Source organism: Vicugna pacos, chromosome 13 (genome assembly GCF_048564905.1).
Source record: "Vicugna pacos chromosome 13, VicPac4, whole genome shotgun sequence".
NCBI lineage: Eukaryota > Metazoa > Chordata > Mammalia > Artiodactyla > Camelidae > Vicugna > Vicugna pacos.
In genome coordinates this window covers 26,112,852-26,132,392 of record NC_132999.1, presented here as the reverse complement: position 1 = coordinate 26,132,392, position 19,541 = coordinate 26,112,852, and the positions used below count along the sequence as shown (strand labels likewise).

At 43.1% G+C, this 19,541-nt stretch overlaps 1 protein-coding gene across 4 annotated transcripts in view; it reads right to left on the bottom strand.

The window, feature by feature from the left end:
• FYB2 (FYN binding protein 2) overlaps positions 1–19,541 on the bottom strand; it is a 99,396-nt gene that overhangs the window by 26,999 nt on the left and 52,856 nt on the right. For all 4 annotated transcript variants that reach the window (XR_012079077.1, XM_072974365.1, XM_072974364.1 and 1 more), the window contains exons 5-8: positions 12,095–12,195; positions 8,647–8,681; positions 6,340–6,371; positions 2,699–2,801 (exon numbers count right to left, since the gene is read on the bottom strand). Coding sequence is in view for 3 of the 4 variants with exons in the window: in XM_072974365.1 (XP_072830466.1) it covers positions 2,699–2,801; positions 6,340–6,371; positions 8,647–8,681; positions 12,095–12,195 (271 nt within the window). In the remaining variant the exon portion in view is untranslated. The remainder of the gene's footprint in view (positions 1–2,698; positions 2,802–6,339; positions 6,372–8,646; positions 8,682–12,094; positions 12,196–19,541) is intronic.

Genomic DNA, 19,541 nt, shown 5'->3' with positions numbered 1-19,541 from the left:
TTTTTGCTTATTCACGCTGTTCTCTATTTATTTGCTCTGCACAGGTAGCAATGAGTTGTTATTGTATTTACACAGTCGTACTTCTCTAAGTTTCACAAGGACGCATACCACGTCCTTGGTTCGCCTCTGAACAGCCGATGAAGGCCTGGTCCAGAGGCAGGCCCACAGCAGGCCGTCAGGATATGACGGAGCACTGACTTTATATATTTTATCTCACTTAAGTTTCATGATACCCCATTAGAAAAATACCATTATTCCTCATGACAGAGTTTAGAAGTTTTAACTAAATGTTAAATACCTGGTGTTGGGGCTCACAGTGCATCACCTACCAAGGCAGGCCTAGACCCCAGAGCCCCAAGCTCTTGGCCGCTAAGGGATGCTATGTTCCTTCTGCCCAGCATTTCATCTTCCTACCCTCCTTTGTTCTGTTCTTCCTCGCTTCTTTCCACACCTCCTTCTTCCGGCATCTGTCAAACACTTACTGAAGGCGACAACATGCTAAGCTCTGGAGACAGAGAGATGCAGTGGGCACGGTGGCTCACACGCTGGTCACAGAGCAATACATGCCCACAGCTCATTAAGGTATAGTGTGGCGAGCGCCATTCACAGCGGTATTGCCCACTGAGGTGGAAACAGGAGGGGAGGTCAGTTCTTGAGTCTAGGGGACAGTGTCGGGGGGGGGGGGGACTCCAAAAGAAGGTTTTATTAAACTGTATTTTAAAATGTAAGGAAGAGATTGGTTGAGGGGAAAAGGAATATCTGGCGGATAAATCAACACAAGCAAAGGCACAGAAGTGACAGCATCCTCGTGAGGGTGGTATGGAGGTTCCCGATGAGGGGAGAGTTCAAGGGATGGGAAGGAAGACGGGAGGTGAGGCTGGAAAGGTGAGAGAAGATGGAGCTGAGCTGTGAAGTGTCTTGCACACAAGGCAAGAGATGTAGGTTTTATCTCATGGTCACAGGGAGCTCGGCAGAGCAGAAAGCTGATCAGGTTTGCATTTCAGAAATAGATCTGAAATAGAAATCTAGAGAGGCTGGCAGGAAGAGATACTGGAGACAGCGGAGAATTGGAACATTTCTGGCCATTGAAGGGTTTTATCATTGTGAGATGACAGCGGGAGAAGGGTTACTACCGTTTCGACTACAAGTGGACAAGAAGGTTGACCATGACAACACCTGTGAAAGTGCTTGAAAGGTACAGTAATGAACAGATATAAGGCCGGGAATTCCCTGTGTTCTTGGTGGGATATGGGCAGATGAAGAGGAGAAGAGGAGGGGCGTTCTTTTAAGTCACACAACCAAGAATGAAATATTTAAATGGGGGAAAAGATGGCAAGAAAGTAATGAAGTCAGTACTTCACACAAATAATGTGACCACCTTCCTTCAGCACAGCCTCTAATGAAGCAGTCCACGGATCCTCTGAGGGCCGACCTCGGGAATGCTTCCCAGAGTCAGTCTGAAGAGCGAGGGAATGTATCTCTACTGACTTATCATTCATATCTGACCCCAAAGAGCACTGCCCAGCTAGACGACCCTACCTAACACATTCCAAATAACTCTGAACAATTTCCAAAACTCAAATCTACTCCATGAAAGTAGGACTACATCCTTTTGGTGGGAAGGAACCTGACCCCACACCTGGCTCTTGGTCAGTGCTGGAAATGGGCACGTACCTGCTCTGGCTCTTTCATTCTCAGTATCCTTAATCACATTCCTTTACTGCCTTTCTCACTTGTGCCTGATCAACCCCTTCCTGATCTCCGACCTCATCACTCATTATGGCCTTGTCACTCCATGCTGCTCCCCTGGCTCTGGAGTCATCTTTCATTGTTAGTGACTTTCTTCTTTGAATTATGCTGCTTTGTGATACTCTGTCAACACCCAGTCTGGTCCAGCCTGGCCTCAGGGCCTCCACCCCAGTTCTGGCCCACATCACCACCAAACTGCTTGATTTCCCCAAGCCCTACAGGTGGAACTGGAACAATCTGATAATGATAAGACAGGCACATCCCAAACAGATATCTCCAATGTTCTGAGCCCTGGCAGTAGCCCCAGTGGTACCTACTGTTTAAGCCTTTGGCCACACTAACTGTTTCGAAGGAGACAGTGTCAACTGGATATGCATATACACATATACAGTGTTTACTATTAATAAATGATATTAACTAATCAGTTAATTAACAACAATACATTTCATTTTTATGGTAGCTTATGGCTTATAAGGCGTCTTCATGTTATTCAATTTTATTATCACAAATAAAAATCAGGATAGGAGTGGGGATGGTCATGGGGTAGGGATGATTTCTCATTTTACAGATGAGATGCCTGAGTTCAGACACTAAGCCTCTCTTCCAAGCAGGGCCTGAGAGCACAGAACGTAAGGAAGCCTGCCCTCTAGGGGGGTGCAAGGGCAGAGTATCTCATTGTATTTTGCCCCCAGGTGCCTTGCTGAATCCACACAAGTCTCAGTCCTGCTTATAAGGCTCGCTTCAAGGCTAACAAGAGGAAAACCTAAGGCCAGAGTTCAGCATTATTGTCACGTTCATTTCTTTGATAAACCACCCAACACCCACTGCATCTTCTGACCGTCTCTCTGGAGAGCTGCATGTCTTAGCCTCTGAAAAGTCACTCCATGAACTGAGCTCATTACGTGGCTGAACTGCAACTCTTTGATCGGGAACCCTAGAACACGGATACCTTGAAAAGATGGTTGGGATGTAGATCCTTTTCTGTTTTTCCAGGTTCTAATTCACAAGGCTCTTTTTCCTTCATTTTTTTATCTTCATCTTCTTGTTTGGGGCTGAAATGTGAAAAGACACCAGGGAAAACCTGAAGATTAGAGTATTTAGATGATAGTGCACCCCTCAGTTCTAAATGAAATGAATGGGGAAAACTAACTTAAACGGACTCAAGTCCCCCTCCTCTTCCTCCTTCTCCTTCTTAAAAGATGTGGGACCAGGATTAAGTCAATCACAGATAATTTCCTCAAGTTTCTTCCTGCTCCATCAATGCCAGAGTGAATTCCTGTTAAATCTCTTAACTTCCCTTTGCCTGTAGGATCAAATACCAATCCCACGGTGATCTGGCCCCTACTTTTCTTTCCAACCCCGTCTCCCTCTGTTCCGTCCCTCCCTTCACTTTAACTCTAGTCTAGACTCTCATAATTCCCCAAACCTACCATCCTATTTTGAGCAACTCTTCCCTTGTGTTAGCTATTTCCTTTGTCAGTCATGCCTTCCACATCTTACACTGCTGAGAAACACAGCATCCTTTCTGCTCTGTCTAAATCATCTTACTTCTGAGAATCTCTGCCCGATTCTCACCCTCTTAGCTGCTTCCCAATACTCTGTCCCTCTATCTTACATTATAATAGACTGTCTATGGATCTATTTCACTTTCCCTTGTCAACTAATGAAACATCAGGACTCTGTTATTCGCGTGTGTATCCCCAGCACTAATGCTGTGTAATCCATTGTAGCAAAGTGGTCCTCAGCCAGTATTCCCTACGGAAAGGAACGACTGCCCTGCACCTGTCTATCAACAGTGGGTGCAATGGAGGAGGTGAGGAAGGAGTCAAGGTGGAGAGGGCAATGCAGAAGCTGAGGACTGAGGACAAAGAGCACCAGGCCGCACCAGCACCCACAGAGGAGCCTCTGTTTCTGGCCTGACAGTGAGCTGGAGAGTTCTACAACCACGCTTACATGGCAGGCAGAGAAAGGAGGAAAACCAGGAGAGGTGGGCATGAAGGAGCGAGAAACACAAGGAGAGAGCACTGTCTGAAAGACAACAGGAAGAGCTTTAAGGAGTTTCATTCATCCATTCAGTTTTCGTGCTCTCATGTCCACCATCAAGGCCCTATACGAGTTCTAGAACATAGAACAGGGGCTGTGTAGGGAGGGCTGGGTTCTCGTCCCCACTCCACCTCTTTCTAAAACCCTGAGATTAACCTTTCTAAAAAATCAAAATTTCCCATGTATAAATGAAACAGCCGTATGCCAGTCTCCGTGGTGGCCATGAAAGTGAAATGTGGTAAGAATGCTGAAAGCCTAGCAGTGTTTATAGCCCTCAGGCACTGCTGGGGTCCACTGCTACATCGCAGCATTTGCTCAGAATTGTCTAAGTCATATGTTCCCACTGCTGGTGTTTCTCCTAAGGCACTTACCGACCTTGCTGATGTGCAAGGCAGGTAACCCTTTGTAATCGTCTTCCTACCCGCCCCCAGGCTTTGTCCAGTAATTTCTGCATGGCTGGGTCTCCACAAATAACTGTCAAATTAAACCTAATATCGTGGCTCCTAGGAACGCTATAGGGGACATGGGTACATTATCTCTGCTGTAAAACTCTTCTGTGGCTTCCGCTGACCTAGAGGATAAGGTCTCATCTGTGCGCTCAAGTGTAAAACACAGCTGGATCTTGAAGACTTGGTATGGAAAAAAGGACGCAAAATATTTCAGTAAGGACTTCTAGGTTGATTACATGTTGAAATGATAATGTTTGGGACATAGTAGAATAAATAAAATACATCATTGAAATTAATTTCACTTTTTCTTTTTAAAATATGGCTCCTAGAAAGATCTTACACGACCTACGTGGTTTGCTTTCTGTTTCTGTTGGACAGGGTGGCTCTAAACGATTAAGCGGGGAGCTCCGGCTTTCCTGGGCCCAGCTCTGCATGTGACCCGAGCTTGGTTCCTGCAGCTCCCGCACTGCACTGTGTGCTCAAGCATCATCCAGCTGTTTGTGCATCCCTGAACTGGCCTCAGTGCTGAATACTATGTCTCTGCTCACACTTGTCCCTGTGCCTGGGACATACACTCTGCCATTTTTACTGGCCCAATTCCAACTTGTTTTCACAATGCAGCTCAGCTGTCCCTCTTGAAAGACAATTGCCTGGCACCTCACCTCTGTTTTCACAACTTCCTTAGTGGTGATCATATTATATTGTAATTCCCTACTTGTGCGGTCATTTTCACCTCCAAGTAACCCACTCACTTCCAGCCACTCCGGCCTCCACCCTCATTTTGGACTAAGCATAGGCAATGTATTCTATTCATTTTGGTCCCTTAGAACCTAGCAGTGTCTGAACAGAGAAAAAGCTCAATAAATGTTGCAGGAGATAGGTACTCATTTGCCATGTGCCTGCTGTGGGCTCAGCCCTGTGCTGTGTGCTGGAGGGTCATTAGAGGGTCATGAATTTAGGGTAAGACAGGACCTCAAGGAGAGAGAGGAAGCAGGGTTTGCCCCCATGATGCAGCTCTTGTGTTTCTAGCCTCACCCAGGAGGTGTTGATACTTGCTTCTCCAGAGCTCGCTGGCCATGTTTATTTTAATGCATTAAAAGTAACTCCAGGAGAGAGACTCTGAAGAGTCGGGTAGGAGCACTGCTATGTCCCCAGGCCTGGCTCTGAACCAAGAACAAGGAAAAGGAATGGGTCCTACAGCAAACAAACTGGTTACCAGCAGGGTAAGGGGAGGGGAGGGATAGTTAGGAGTCTGAGATTAAGAGACACACATTACTATACATAAAACAGAGAAACCACAAGCACCTCCTGCACAGCACAGGGAACTACATTCAATTTCTTGAAATGAACTGTAATGGAAAAGAAACTGAAAAAATATATAGGTACATTATGTACATGTGTAACTGAATCGCTTTGCTGTGCATCTGAAACTAACGTGGTAAACCGACTACACTTCAATAAAAAAGAAGAAGAAAAAAGAAAACACAGATCTTGCCCACAAGGCGCTCACAGACAGAAAGTGGGGCGGCAAAGTCGGGAGGAACGGACGTGCCCGACATACCTGACGTCAGCACAAACACCTGCGTACCTTACAGCAGCGCCACAGCGAGGGGACTGGTCACTGTGCTCTGAAGGAGGGGAATTAGGAAGGCTTCTTATAGGAGGGGACATTTGATGGCTACAAGAAGTCTGCCATTAAGTTGGGGGTGAAATTAATGAAGTAAATGGAACCTGTAAGTTCTCTGGGCTTCACGTGGTTGTTATACGCCTGTTGGACTGGGTCTCTCCCACTGGGGAACTCCCGAGGGGAGCGGCCTGGTCTCCATCACTGCTGCAGCCCCAGTGGCCAGCAAGCGGCTGGCACGCGGGGGACGCGGCACGCCTCTGCTGCGTGAGTGCACCGTGGGCTAGAGCAAGCTGAGACGGGAAGGATCGGGAGGACCCGTGAGCACGTTCACCGCACCCGGCACCCTGCAAGGCGCCGGGGGTGCTGGGCCGGGTCAGGCCCTGGAAGCAGCTGGCCCATCAAGGAAAACCAGCTCAGTCATCAGAGGCTCAGTGGCTGATTCGTGCGCTTCCTTTTGAAGATAAAACTCACCTAAGTTCTTGATGGAGAAAACTCTTCCAAGGCTGAAAGCCAAGAGGAAAACAGTCATTTTCATCAATCAACCCAAATCAAACCCAAATCAAACCCAAACCAGGCCTCTGTTGTTTGGGTGCAGATCATTAGAGACCTGACCCAAAGGTGAGGCCAGTGGGGTCTCCGTACAGAGCAAAGGTAGCCGCTGACAACAGACCGTTCCATGAAGCTCTGCCAGGAGAGCTGAAGACCCATCCCAAAAGACAACAAGCATTTGTGAAGTCACAGTGCACCCCAGAGGAAATGCACAGTTTGACTTAGAAAAATAAGTTGCTCTCTGCATGCCTTTCCAGGAATGTGACTATCGAATAAAGAACTTTGAACTCCTGTGAGCCAACAGGAATGTGTGGTATTTGAGCAATGTTCCAGTGGGCAAAACTGGTCCAGGCACGTGCGCAAGCCATGCTGGGAATTCTCCCTTCCTGGTCACACCAACCCTGATCAAAAATCAGCTCACCTGATCTAGCCTTGGCTCCGTTAAAATTACGTCCCAGTGACCACAACATAGCCCCTCAGTTAGGCAGTCGTCATATATTTGATGACATTCATTGTCCAGAATCTAGCCTGCTACTTACATCACTTACATATCTCACCTCTCTGAGCCTTGAGTTCTCCATCTGTAAAATGAGAGCAGCGGTACCAGCTCACAAGGGGACTGTGAGGATTAAGTGCTGCCACCCAACGGGGACCTGGTGCCTGTGCGACCACAGGAAAGACTCACCACTCAACACAAAGAAATTGCCAGTGGAAGGAAATAGTAATTGACAGAAATAAGAAAACTATGGCCAACAGACTGAGGTGGTTCGGTGGGAAGGTAACTAGCTCTGACCACCTGCCCGGGCCCAAGAGCATCTCATAAGAGAAGCATCAACTGTGCCCATTCGGCCCCTTCTGGTCCAGCATACTCAGGTCATCAAGAAAGGGTGAGATCAGATTCCACCCATGGAGCTTAAAAACACTGAGATAACGTAATATGTGTTTGAAGAGTAAAAGATTTAAAAAGAATACTTTCAAGATCTTATGGTAGCTCACAGAGAAAAAAATGTGACAATGAATATACGTATGTTCATGTATAACTGAAAAATTGTGCTCTACGCTGGAATTTGACACAACATTATAAAATGATTATAAATCAATAAAAATGTTAAAAACAAACAAAACAAAAAAAAGAATACTTTCATGCTTTTCTGTTTTAAGTAAGATAAACCTTGTTCATTTGGAAAGTTCACTTGTGCAGAAAAATTTATTATTTGCTGATACTGCCAGGTAAGTGAAGCATCTTAATAGATTGTTTCTGCTCTTGTTAATGGGATTAATAATCATTCCTAGTTTTCTATCTATCAAGCATATCACAAATGAGCAATCCTTTCCAGTAAGCATTAGAAAAATGAAGCAGAAAGATGAGGGACCTAGACTAAATGTATGCAGTGAGGAAAGAGGAGAACCTTAAATGACCCAGTTAAAACTCCAGGTAAGTGCCTACTATGTGCCGGGTGCTGCGCCAGGTGCTCACCTACTTTGTCTGACTTAGTGCCCTCAGCAATTCGGTGAAACAAACATTGGTCCCCTTATGTACTGAGCATCTGCTAGTGCAGACAAGGTAACCACAAGGCACGTGCTCCCTGCCCTCGGGGAGAATGTACCATTTTACAGAAGACACAGCTGAAGCTCAGAGAGGGGAAGTGCCTGGAACCAACTCTGGCCCTTGCTAATAAACCGTCTACCTGAATTCACCTCTTTTCCGGCTCACAGCGACTTCCGGTGTGGATGCTCATATTATCACTGCTTTACAAGTGAGGAGATGGAAGTTCAAGGTCACATAGCCAGGAGCTGGGACTGAAGCCCACGATTCTGCTGGGGCCCTAATCAAGTTTATCAAGTTTCCAGCACCGTGCCCACCGGAAGCCCAGAAAACATGCCTTCAGGGATCTGGGCCTTCTTGTGAGAGCACAGGAATACGCAACTGGCTTGTGCCAAGAACTCTCTGCTCTGAAGGGACAGTTGTTAAAGGCCAGTTGGTGCTGGCCGCCCTACATAAGGCGCCAGGATTGGGTTAGGACCATCTGCTCCCATCCTGGAACACATTTGCTGTCTCTGCTATTACACAGCTCAGCTTTCAGAATCTTAGCAGCTGGGGTCTGCCTCAGAAATCTGGGGAAAACCGAAAACAAAGACCTTTTCCTCCCTCATAAAAGAAGCTACTTCAGAGTCAACTCTGCACAATGGTTCTAGTTATAAAGCTGATAAGAAGAGAGGAAACCATACCTTTTGGAGTTCTTCAATTCTAACTTCATACGTTGCTAAAACAGACATGAAAAAAAATTATCTCAAGGCAGTTTCTTATAGGACCCATTTCTTACAGTTCCCGGAATCAAAGCAATTATGGAAGATGGCAGAGTTCAGTTCTCTCAACCTTCAGAACTTCCATCTATGGGAGGCTTGCCCGTGTAGTCTGGGGAATTCTCAGGTCACTGATGATGATACAGTTCTGTGCGGATTTCCAGGATAGAATGCACAATGAAAACATCTGAAACAATTTTCAGTTTCCTTTCTGGTAAATAGATCCCTACTCCATGATTAAGGGAAAGCAGGGCAATTTAAGCAATCAGAAGGCAAACTGGAAAGGAAAAGGAAAGGCAAAAAAGGCCAGCAACACACAGTTAACAATGCATTCTAACTTGATACCTTTTTTTTTTTTTTTTTAGCAAAGTGGACGTTCTCCCAATAGTAAGTTTTGCCATCAAAACTTGCTTCCAAGGTAGGACTATAAAGTACAAGTCCCACCGGAAGAAAATGAACCCCACAGCACGCCTGAAAGAGTTTGGCTCCAGGAATGTTGTTTCCTTAGTACAGCCTGAAAAGAGGACACTGACCACCAACTAAGGCTCGAATACCTTCTCATTTTCTCAAAGTTCTGTGGATTTTATGTGATGACATGATGCCAAATTTAATCCTTAACCAATACACGTAGTAGCAAGACTTTGGGTTCGGAGCCCAGACTGGCCACTCCCTACCTGTGGAAATGCAGACCAATTACTTCACTTCTTTGAACCTCAAATTGCTAACCTATGAAACGGAGCCACGTGGTACCTGCCTTCTAGAGGTAATGGAGGGGTGTAAAGGAGATGCTATAAGAAATGTGTGCCTACCTGGGGACCAGACATTGTATGGAAAGTGACATGCTTTTTGATGACATCGCTAACTTGATTTTTCTTTCCTTAAAAGTGACCTGTAAGAGTCTTCCTCCTGCCGTCAGTGCATATGCATGCGTGATAAACAGAACTTCCCCTGCTCCTCTTCTCCTTCTTGCTGCTGGAGCCCTAAAGCTTTAGTTGACAAAACTGACCAAACAACAACACACATATGCAGGCCATTATTATTCTATACATCCAATCCATTCATTAAGTAAATGAAATCATAGTTTTCCTCTAGGAACTAACTGCCTGTGATTGCTGACACATGGACTTAAAATTCCGTGTGGATGATTAATAACACGTACTTCCACTCTGGTAAATGTACACTTATTTTCACCTATTTTTGAATCAAAACATTCTACCCTATTACTTGCTTTAAAAACATTTACAAAATAACTGCTTATGATGCAATCTGCCTCATTCTTTTTCAAGTATGGATTTATTTTTCAAATTAAAAAAAAACGAATCATCTTCTCTCCCCCTCCCCCAATCTGTTTACCCAGGTGATTCATGTGAATGTTAGAATTCGAGAAGCCGTGCCTGTAAGGCTCTTCAGGCCACACACACTGCCTTCTGGGGGTGATAGGGCCAGGAGTTCCCCTTCTTATGGCCAGGGTTTTACAGGCCAGATGGGAGAATCTAGACTTTGCCTAGTCTACAAGAGTCTTTCCAGGAGTTCTTCAACCCCTTATTTCCTGGGGGAAGGGGAGGGAAGTTTCAATGGGTCCTAACTCGTACCCCATGAACTTCCAAACTATGTGCTCCCAGGCGACTAACTTCCCCTCTCAGAGCCTTGGGCTTCTTGTCCGTAAATAACCAGGTTGAACCAGATGATCTCTCTCTAACTCTCCTTCCAGGGAAATGAAACATTCTCCCTTCCCAAGTTCTAATTGCTTTTATTTGTTGAGTTTTCAGTGTTTCATCTTGGAACACTTTGCAGCAAAGCCAATGGTGTGTCTTCCTGCTGTGAGAGCTCAGGGCCGAGCCTCCCCTAAGGGATGCCTCTCACATAGCCTGACCTTTCCTCAGGATGGAGGGTGCATCTTTTTGATCAAGAGAAGCGTTCTAAATTTTTTTCTTTTTTTTAGTTACAGTATAGTTAATTTACTGTTAGTTTCTGGTGTACAGCATAGTGATTCAGTTATACATATATATATATATATACACACACATGTTCTTTTTCATATTCTTATTCATGAAAGGTTATTACAAGACACTAAATATAGTTCCCTGTGCTAGACAGTAGGACCTTGTTGTTTATCTGTTTTCTATATAGTAGTTTCTATCTGCTAATCCCAAACACCTAATGTGTCCCTCCCCACCCCCTCTAGTAACCACAAGTTTGTGTTCAATGTCTGTGAGTTTCTTTGTCTTGTAAATAAATGCATTTGTATAATTTTTTTGGATTCCACATATAAGTGATACTGTATGATATTGTCTTTCTCTGTCTAACTTACTTCACTTAATATGATAATCTCTAGGCCCATTCATGTTGCTGCCAATGGCATTATTTCATTTGGCTTTTTAATGACTGAGTAGTATTCCATTGCATATACTCCAGCTTCTTTATCTAATTATCTATCAATGGACATTTAGTTTGTCTCTATGTCTTGGCTATTGCAAACATTCTTGAATAAGAAGCAGCATAATATTGTGGAAAAAGCACAGGTCTTAGAGGCAGTCTGAGCCTGATTCACACAAAGCCCTACCACATATATCTGTGCGACCATCTCTCTTATCTTCAGTTTCCTGTGTGTGAGTGAGTTCACACAACAGCGATATCATCAGAGATGTACACAGAGGACCTAACGCAAAATTGCGGCCCACTGTATAAGGTTTAATAAATTCTAGTATCTATTCTAGCACTAACATTTATGCTTTTTTGTAGAGAACTGGCTGATTCTACAGGCAGAACAAAGATATAGGACCCTAGAGAAATGCTTTGAGTCCCTGCTTCTTCGTTTTCTTGCCCGAGAGGGTCTCTCTTTCCACAGAAAGGTCCAAGCTCTGTCGGCAATACCAGAGGCAGGCAGACTTAGCTCTGATCCAGTGGTCAGCTCCATTAAACGAGTCCTCTGCCCCCATTCAGGCTAAACACAAGGACCTCATTCTACCCATCTGTTCTCTCTCTCTCCACACACAGAGTTAGCAGGGGACTTCGAGACAGTCACCACAAGAGAAATGAAGTTTCCACAGAGGGGAAGGAAGGAAAATTAATCTCCCTATCTTGATTCTCCCTCCCACATGTCTACAAAAGGCAAAGCATCTGAGGAGACTGGGGAAGGTGAGAACAGAAGAGGGAAGAGAGAAGGCAGCACTAGGAGCTGAGAGAGAGCGCCGATGCCCGGCCGGATTTATTTCTGTTTTTAAGGGACCAGACAAGGGGGAAAAAAAATGAGATAGTAAGCAGCATGGCTGTGAATTTTTACACTTACAGAGTTAGCTAGGGGGAAAATACCATTTTTGACACATTTTCATTCCACACAGGGTTACAGCATTAATTGGCTTAGCAGACTTACAATCAGCAATTTCTTCGGCGGTGCACAGGTTAATGGAGTTGCCAGGGTGTCTCAGATATGAAATGGTGGCCTCGTAATTATGTGGTTCTTCCAGTTCAGCACTGAGAAGTATGGAGGGGAAAAGGTTACTTAAAGTGAAACATTTTAAAAACATGTTTTTTCAAACTTTTTGTATTTTTCCCCCTCATTAGAGAAGTGGTAGGTCTGGCCAAAATGGTGACATCCGCAGATATGGAAGGCACAGCGCCCCTACTTTACATACAGAGGGATTCCGGATGAAACATAACTACGCAGAGAGTGACACCAAGGACACATCCCTCACCTGGAAATCAACAAGGTAACAACCCCCAGGGCCAGACCGAGAAACTCACAGTCAAGGAGGTCTGTGAGGACTGCACGCATGGGAAACCGGGATCAAATACAGACAGACCCCAGTGACTGGGTGGATTCAATGTCTGAGTCGGAAGTCCAGTCTGAGCCACAGACCTCAACTGAATGGGAAGCTGGAGCTGAGCTATCAGCATAAGGTTCATGGTCCCAAAATGCCACCCCATCTGCAAAACTGATTCTGAAAAACAGTGCACTCTCCCTGCGAGCAAGCAGGGAAGCTTGCCATCTGGCCAGGGCTGCTGGAGCTGAAAGAGTCACCCGCGAGAAGGCAGACATCTAAAACCCAGCACCCAGCGGGGTTTCTAGATGCTACTGTGTACCTCTGAGACACAATGCCAAACTGCTCCTTAAAGTCCAACTCCCCACCCCCTGCCTTGAAAAGGAAACCTGAAATCACTCTGTAAAGATGCTCCCAGGACCCACGGCATCTACGGTTTCCAAAGGAAAGCATTCCCACTCAAAACAAGCATATAATGAAAAACTGTGTATCACACAAGGAAAAGAACCACCGTAGGCAGTCAGAAGAGCTACTGAACAGGAGAATTCAACATTAGAATGGCACGAAAGTGACACTGAAATAAGTATGTTTTCAGTGTTCCAAGAAATAAAGTGAGGAACAAAAGCCATTAGGAAAGACAAGAGAGTGTGAAAAAATGTAGATTCAGGGACAGGAGATAGGAATTGCAGAATTCATAAATATAGTTCTTTTATAAAAACTAACTTTTATTGAGGTAGAGTTGATGTACAATCTTATATAAGTTTCACGTGTACAATACAGTGATTCACAATTTTTAAAGGTTATATTCCATTTACAGTTATTATAAAATATTGGCTGTATTCCCTGTGCTACACTATACATCCTCGCAGCATATTTTATACACAGTAGTTTGTACCTATTAATCTGCTACCGCCATCTTGTTCGTCACCCTTCCCTCTCCCCACTGTTAACCACTCATCTGTTCTATCTGTGCGTCTGTTTCTTTGTTACATTCACTCGTTAGTTTTATTCTTTAGATTCCACATGTAAGTGATATCATAGACAGTATTTGTCTTTCTCTGTCTGACTTATTTCACTTACCATAATACCCTCCCAGTCCATCCATGCTGTTGCAAATGGCAAAATTTCAATACAGGTAGTTCTTGAAATTAAAAATGTGGAGACTGAAAAGTAGAGTAGACACAGCAGAGGAGAGAACTGGTCAGTCAGTTACACTTGAGGAAGTCACCCGGCAAACAGCCCAGAGAGATTAAGAGGTGGAAAATATTAAAAGAGAGTTAACATTAGGGGAAATAGAATGAGAAAGTCCAACATACATAAACTAGGGATTTTAAAAGAAAAAAAGAAAGAGGATGATGAAAATGAGTCAATCTTCAAATGATGAAAGTTAAGACTTTAATACTGAAAACAGACATAAATCCTTCTATTAAAGCAGCTCAATTATAAGAAATCTTAGGTATACCGTTTGTAATAAATCAGAATACGTCGAAGAGAACAATGTAGAAGTTGTGTGAGAGAAAAGGCAGATCATCTACAAAGGAACAGCAGTCAGACCGGCAACGGACTTCTCCTTAGTAACAGCAGATGGTGGGGACTGCGAGTGTCTTACGGCACTGAGCAAAGACACTCGCCCAGTGCAATCCTCTCCCGGCAACCCATCAAGGGTGAGAGAGAAACGAAGATGTTTTCGGAGTACCAGTACATGCACTGCCTGCTCACAGGTCCTTGCTGAAATACATCGAAAGAAACTGAGCCAGTAATGAAGCATCACGCAAGAAACAAAAGTGAGCAAAGAAATCAACAGAGCTGTTGGTAAATATAAATATTAACTGTAAAAATGACTGGTTTGTAGAAGTGAACGAAGACAATAGAATTAAACGTTAAATAACAACAGGGAAGATGGTGAAAGCAGGCTGTGGGAGTTACTCTCAGGCACCATCTAGGAGCAGGATAGGGATTTCGATTAACAGGAGACTTAACTGTGGACGTCAAAATTTACCTGTAACCACTAGAAGGAACAGAAACAGAATATTTAACTTCTCAACTGGTAGAAGGGGAATGTTCAATGAGAAAGCTTAAATATTAAACGAGAAGGCAGACAAGGAAAAAATGCACATAAGGAACTTCCTTAGTAAATTTAAAACATAAAATATAATGATGAAAAGTCCAAATAGATCAAAAATCCCAATCAATGCACAGAGATTAATCTACTCCGATAAAAATAGAGAATATCTGACTGGATGTTTTAAAAATCTAGCTAATGCTGCTAAAACCCACCAGACAAACCAAAGCTCCCTATAAATGAATGGAGAAAGCAGTGCAAAACAACACTAACCACAAGAAAGCTTAGGCAGGTATATTAATATTAAACCACACTTCGGCATGGCTGATCAAGAACCAGAGAAGGTACCCACACGTGTGCGCATAAACATACACACACACACACGAATTATAGATACAAAAGGGGACAAAACGAAAGATAGTTTAAGGTTTTCAGAAATCTAAGAAAATGTTACGCTCAGCTCTCTGCCAATAAATTTGAAAATTTAGAGAAACCTGGCAAATTAATAAGGAAATAGAAAATGACCATAGTGACTGAAGAACTAGAAAGCCTTATGGGCCAATAAACCATTAAAGGGCTGGAATCAGCAGTACACACACCCACCTCCACACTCCACCCACCTCTCTCCTTTCCCTCCACCACATCGTCTTAGGAGCAAGTTTTAGCAAAGTTTCAGAAAACAGAAAAAGAGAAGAGCCACCCTACTCATTTTAAGAGGATAGTATAATTTTGATATGAAAACCTCAAAATGATCAAACAATAAAATAAAAAGAAAGCCCCATGTCACTTAAAAATTTTTCGCCCAAACTCACCATTAAAATTAACTCGAGAACAACTAAAATTTATTCCAAGACTTAAAGGATGACTTACCACCAGAAAATCTAGCATTGCAATTAGTCACTTTGAAACAATAAGAAAGAAAAAAACCCAAATCACTTTAATAGAAGCAAAAAATTTCACATGGATAAACTCTCTTAACTAAATTAATCTCCAACAAATATCACATTTAATGGAGAATAAACTTTAGTTAATATCTAAATTCTATTGGGAACTCCTGCAATAGGAAAAAGACAAATAAATCCATAGAAAACTGGACAAAAGGATAAGATAGCCATGACAGAAAAGAAGAACTGAATAGTTTATAACCTCCTAGTCAACAGGGAAATGGAGTCAAGACAATGAGAATTTGGCTCGCAACCACGAGTTTAGCAAGAATTCCAAAACTTGAAAATAATATTGCATTTGGCAAGAACATGGGGAAACAGAAGCTCTTTATAATGGCTTGAGAGTATGAATTGACACAACCATTTGGGAGGTAATTTTTCAATATCTAGTAAAACTGAAGTTCCTTAATTACTATTATTCAACAATTCTACTTTAAGTAAATAATCTAGAGAAACACGCTTACATTCACCTGGAAATATATGAGGATGATCACTGGAGCATCATTTGAAAGGGTGAAAGTACAGGACAACTTAAATGTCCCTTAGCAAGAAAATACACAAGTCGTGATACATTCATATGATGAAATACATACAATACGCAGTTATAACAAATAAAGTAACTTCATGCATCAGCACTGATAGAATAGAAAAGATTTTTGAAAAAACTCAAGTTTCAGGAGGATCAAGTAAGATACTGTTTATGCCAAAATGTAAAATACTGTGATCTTTAACAGAGACGTGAGCTTGTAGCAGAAGAACAAGAACTATCCTTGGAGTGGCCTCCGGGAAAGAAGAGAAACGGGACTAGGGAGTGAGATGAAGGGGACGTCACTCATCTGCCTAGCGAACGAGAAGTCTCTTCTCCATACCGACTGTGGACAGGAGAAGAGAAAAAATGCCCTGTCCGCCTCCCACCTTCACACAGGGGCTCTCTTTCTATTTTGGCATTCTTCCTGATTTTCCCATGTTCCTCTAGATGTCCTAGACAATGAACAGGTGGGCGTTCTCGCTTTACTTCCCCACCCCAATTTATTCATTCAATCATAAGCCCCTTACACCCAACTGTTTTCCCATCTATGTTTGACCACTCTGGATATTTTAGGGGTTTTTCTTCCCCATCATCTCTGTAATATTTTAAAAGATGTATGAGTAGTTCATTTTGCTGACAAGGAAAAATTATGAACTCTAATGCATCAGTAATCTCTCCCCTCACCACTTTGTGCCCCACCCCCTTCAGGAAGTAATCAAGAGAAACTTTCTTAAATTATAGTCTATGCCATGTATCTTATGCTCCAGTGGCCTAGCAGTCTCATCGGGTCTATGGTAAATTAACTTTATTAATAAGAAACAATTTGTGGAAATATTGAAAGAGGACGTCTAATCAATTTCTTGGACTACTTTTGTCAGAAATGAATAAATATCTGGTTTCAGATAATTAGAAAGAATTTCAACAGAATGTTAAAAAAAAAAAGGCATCTTTCAGATCGATTGTCTTTAAAGGGAGGCAGTCCCAGATTAACGTTAAAAGGGAAAAGAGATATTGTAGGTATATTTAAATTTAAACTTTCCTCTTTGCTACCTGAGAATGTCTTATATCTTTTTCCTGGTCCATTAAAGGCAGATATCTGAGATCTACCTTGATTTAATACAGCGTGGGTCAATATAATGGACTTGGGTTGCCAGGAAGAAAAAACTGTATAATTTAAATATAAGTATGCTTCAATTTCTTTGTTTCCATATTTATTAAAATATCTGTCCAAAGTCTGTCTCCAGACGGACTTAGAGCTTGAGGTCAGGCAGATCTGAATTTGAATCCTATCTCTTCCATTTTTCTAGTTTTAAAGTATTGAATAAATACCTCAAACCCCCATTTCCTACTCTATGAAATAGTAATAATAAAATCTACTTTAAAGGTAGATACTGAATGAAATATTTGCCCTCTGCATGCAGGCAGTCCAAGTGTGCTAGTCATATTATTATAAAAATAAAAGCTTTTTTAAAAAAAAATAAGTTCTGAGGTTTGCATTTTGGAAAGTTCCTTTTATTACTGGCATAGCATCAGGTTTCTAGCTTTTCTGACTTTCTTATAGAAAACCTCTCATAACTTAAATATTGCCTAATAAAGAAAGGAATGTTTCTTAATGATACCTTCAACATTATCGATGTTCCGGAAGAAACAACAGCTCCACGGACGCAGTGAGAATGTTAAAGATGATTTCCAAAAGCAGATACGCATTTTCTAATTGTGTTTGGACCCTTGGAAACCTGTCTTCTAAATAAATTTTTGAGCAAGTCAGGTCTCTCTGGCTGAAACATGGACTGGTGACCTCCCCATGTCGTTGTTCCCAGTTGCCGTGTCTACCCCCTGGGCCACGGCCCTCCTTCGGAGAAAACAATTCATCAATCTCAGTGTCAGACTGTACATTCTGGGCAAGGGGCTCATGCAGCTCACTGAGCCATCTGTTCACTCCAACAGTGAGCTTCCCCACGGGTTGGGCACCATCCTCGGAGTCGTCACACCCGCATCCCGCTGGCTGTGTGGTAGGTTCTCAGCGCCTCTATTTCTTCATAGTGTCCCTGGCGGTTTAATGGGGGAATCCCTGACTTAACACGTGGGAAATGCCTGATGGGTATGTTTCTTTTCTCATCAATTCCTGTGCCACATTACAGGAGGGTGGGTCGAAAAATTTCACTGCAAGACAGTTCTGGAGAATCTCAAGAGGTTGCATTAAGTAGAAAGACTGAGGCTTGAACAGGGAGACCTGTTAGCCCCACTGCTGCACTTGTTTTATTAGGGCTGTGGACCTAAGTTGAAAATCCAGCTTCTTCCACTCATTTCAATGGGCTGCCCGTTCTGGAAATAGGGGGAACCGTAGTAGCTGAGCCAACGGCTGCTCCCTGTGACATTCTCCAGGCTCCCTGTGACAAGGAAGGGTGAGACCGTCTGATTTCTCAATTTTCCAGAAGTCCCAAACTGGGAAAGTTCCCATGTCCAGTAAATACTTCTTGTAAGACTACTCTCCCCACAGGCTTTGGCCCGAAGAAATTCTGGAATTAAAGAATTAACTCTTGAATCAAATAATTAGTAATTCGACTTGAAAAAAAAGACATCCATTCTATCCAAAATGGATCTCAAAATGCACTTGTGCCATGTTCACAAAAATACACAAGAAATTTTAAAGACTTTTTTCCTCATATTCCAACTTCTGTCTTCCACACCGTAGGTAATGGTGAAACATAATCAACGAAGCAGTTGAACAGAATGGTTATAAGGAGACATGGGCTTTGGAAAGACAGGTGTGGGGCTGAATCTCAGCTTTACTTGGCTATGACCCTGGGTGGGTAACTGGACCCAAGTCTCTTCTGCCTTTAATTCTCTCTTGCATGAGGATACGATAATGTCAATCATGCTGTGTTTAGGGCGGTGCTTGACACAAAGAGCTCACGACTTCCACTGCTACACTTACTACCATTTCCACTGCCCCTCCTCGACACGCCTACCACTGGTACTGCAACATTTATCACTTCTACCCCAGTTCTCCTACTTCTACTATTTTTACAAACACACACACACATCTGTGCATGTGTATCTTTGTATATGCTACCTATATTTTATGTATTGTATATACGCTTACATATAAACCTAAGTACATATGCATATGTATGCCTGATCCCCCTACCGCACATCTCATAACCGTACTAATTCTACTACGACTTCCACAACAACAGCAACAACAAGCGACAAATACAACACCCCCCACGCCATTCAGCCCTGGGCACTAGGTACTTCTTTGTTTCTAAATCATGATCTGATAACCCAATTGTCTCTATGTGAAGGGCCACAAAAGAACGATGGCTGTGATGGTTAATTTTATGTGTCCACTTGACTGGCCACAGAGTGTCGCGATAAATATTCTACCTGGATGTGTCTGTGAGGGTGCTTCCGGGTGAAGTTAGCGTTTGACTTGTGGGCTCAGTAGAGCAGACTGCCCTCCTAGGCATCATGCAAACTACTGAGGTTCTGAATAGAAGAAAAGGAGAAGGAAGGAGGAA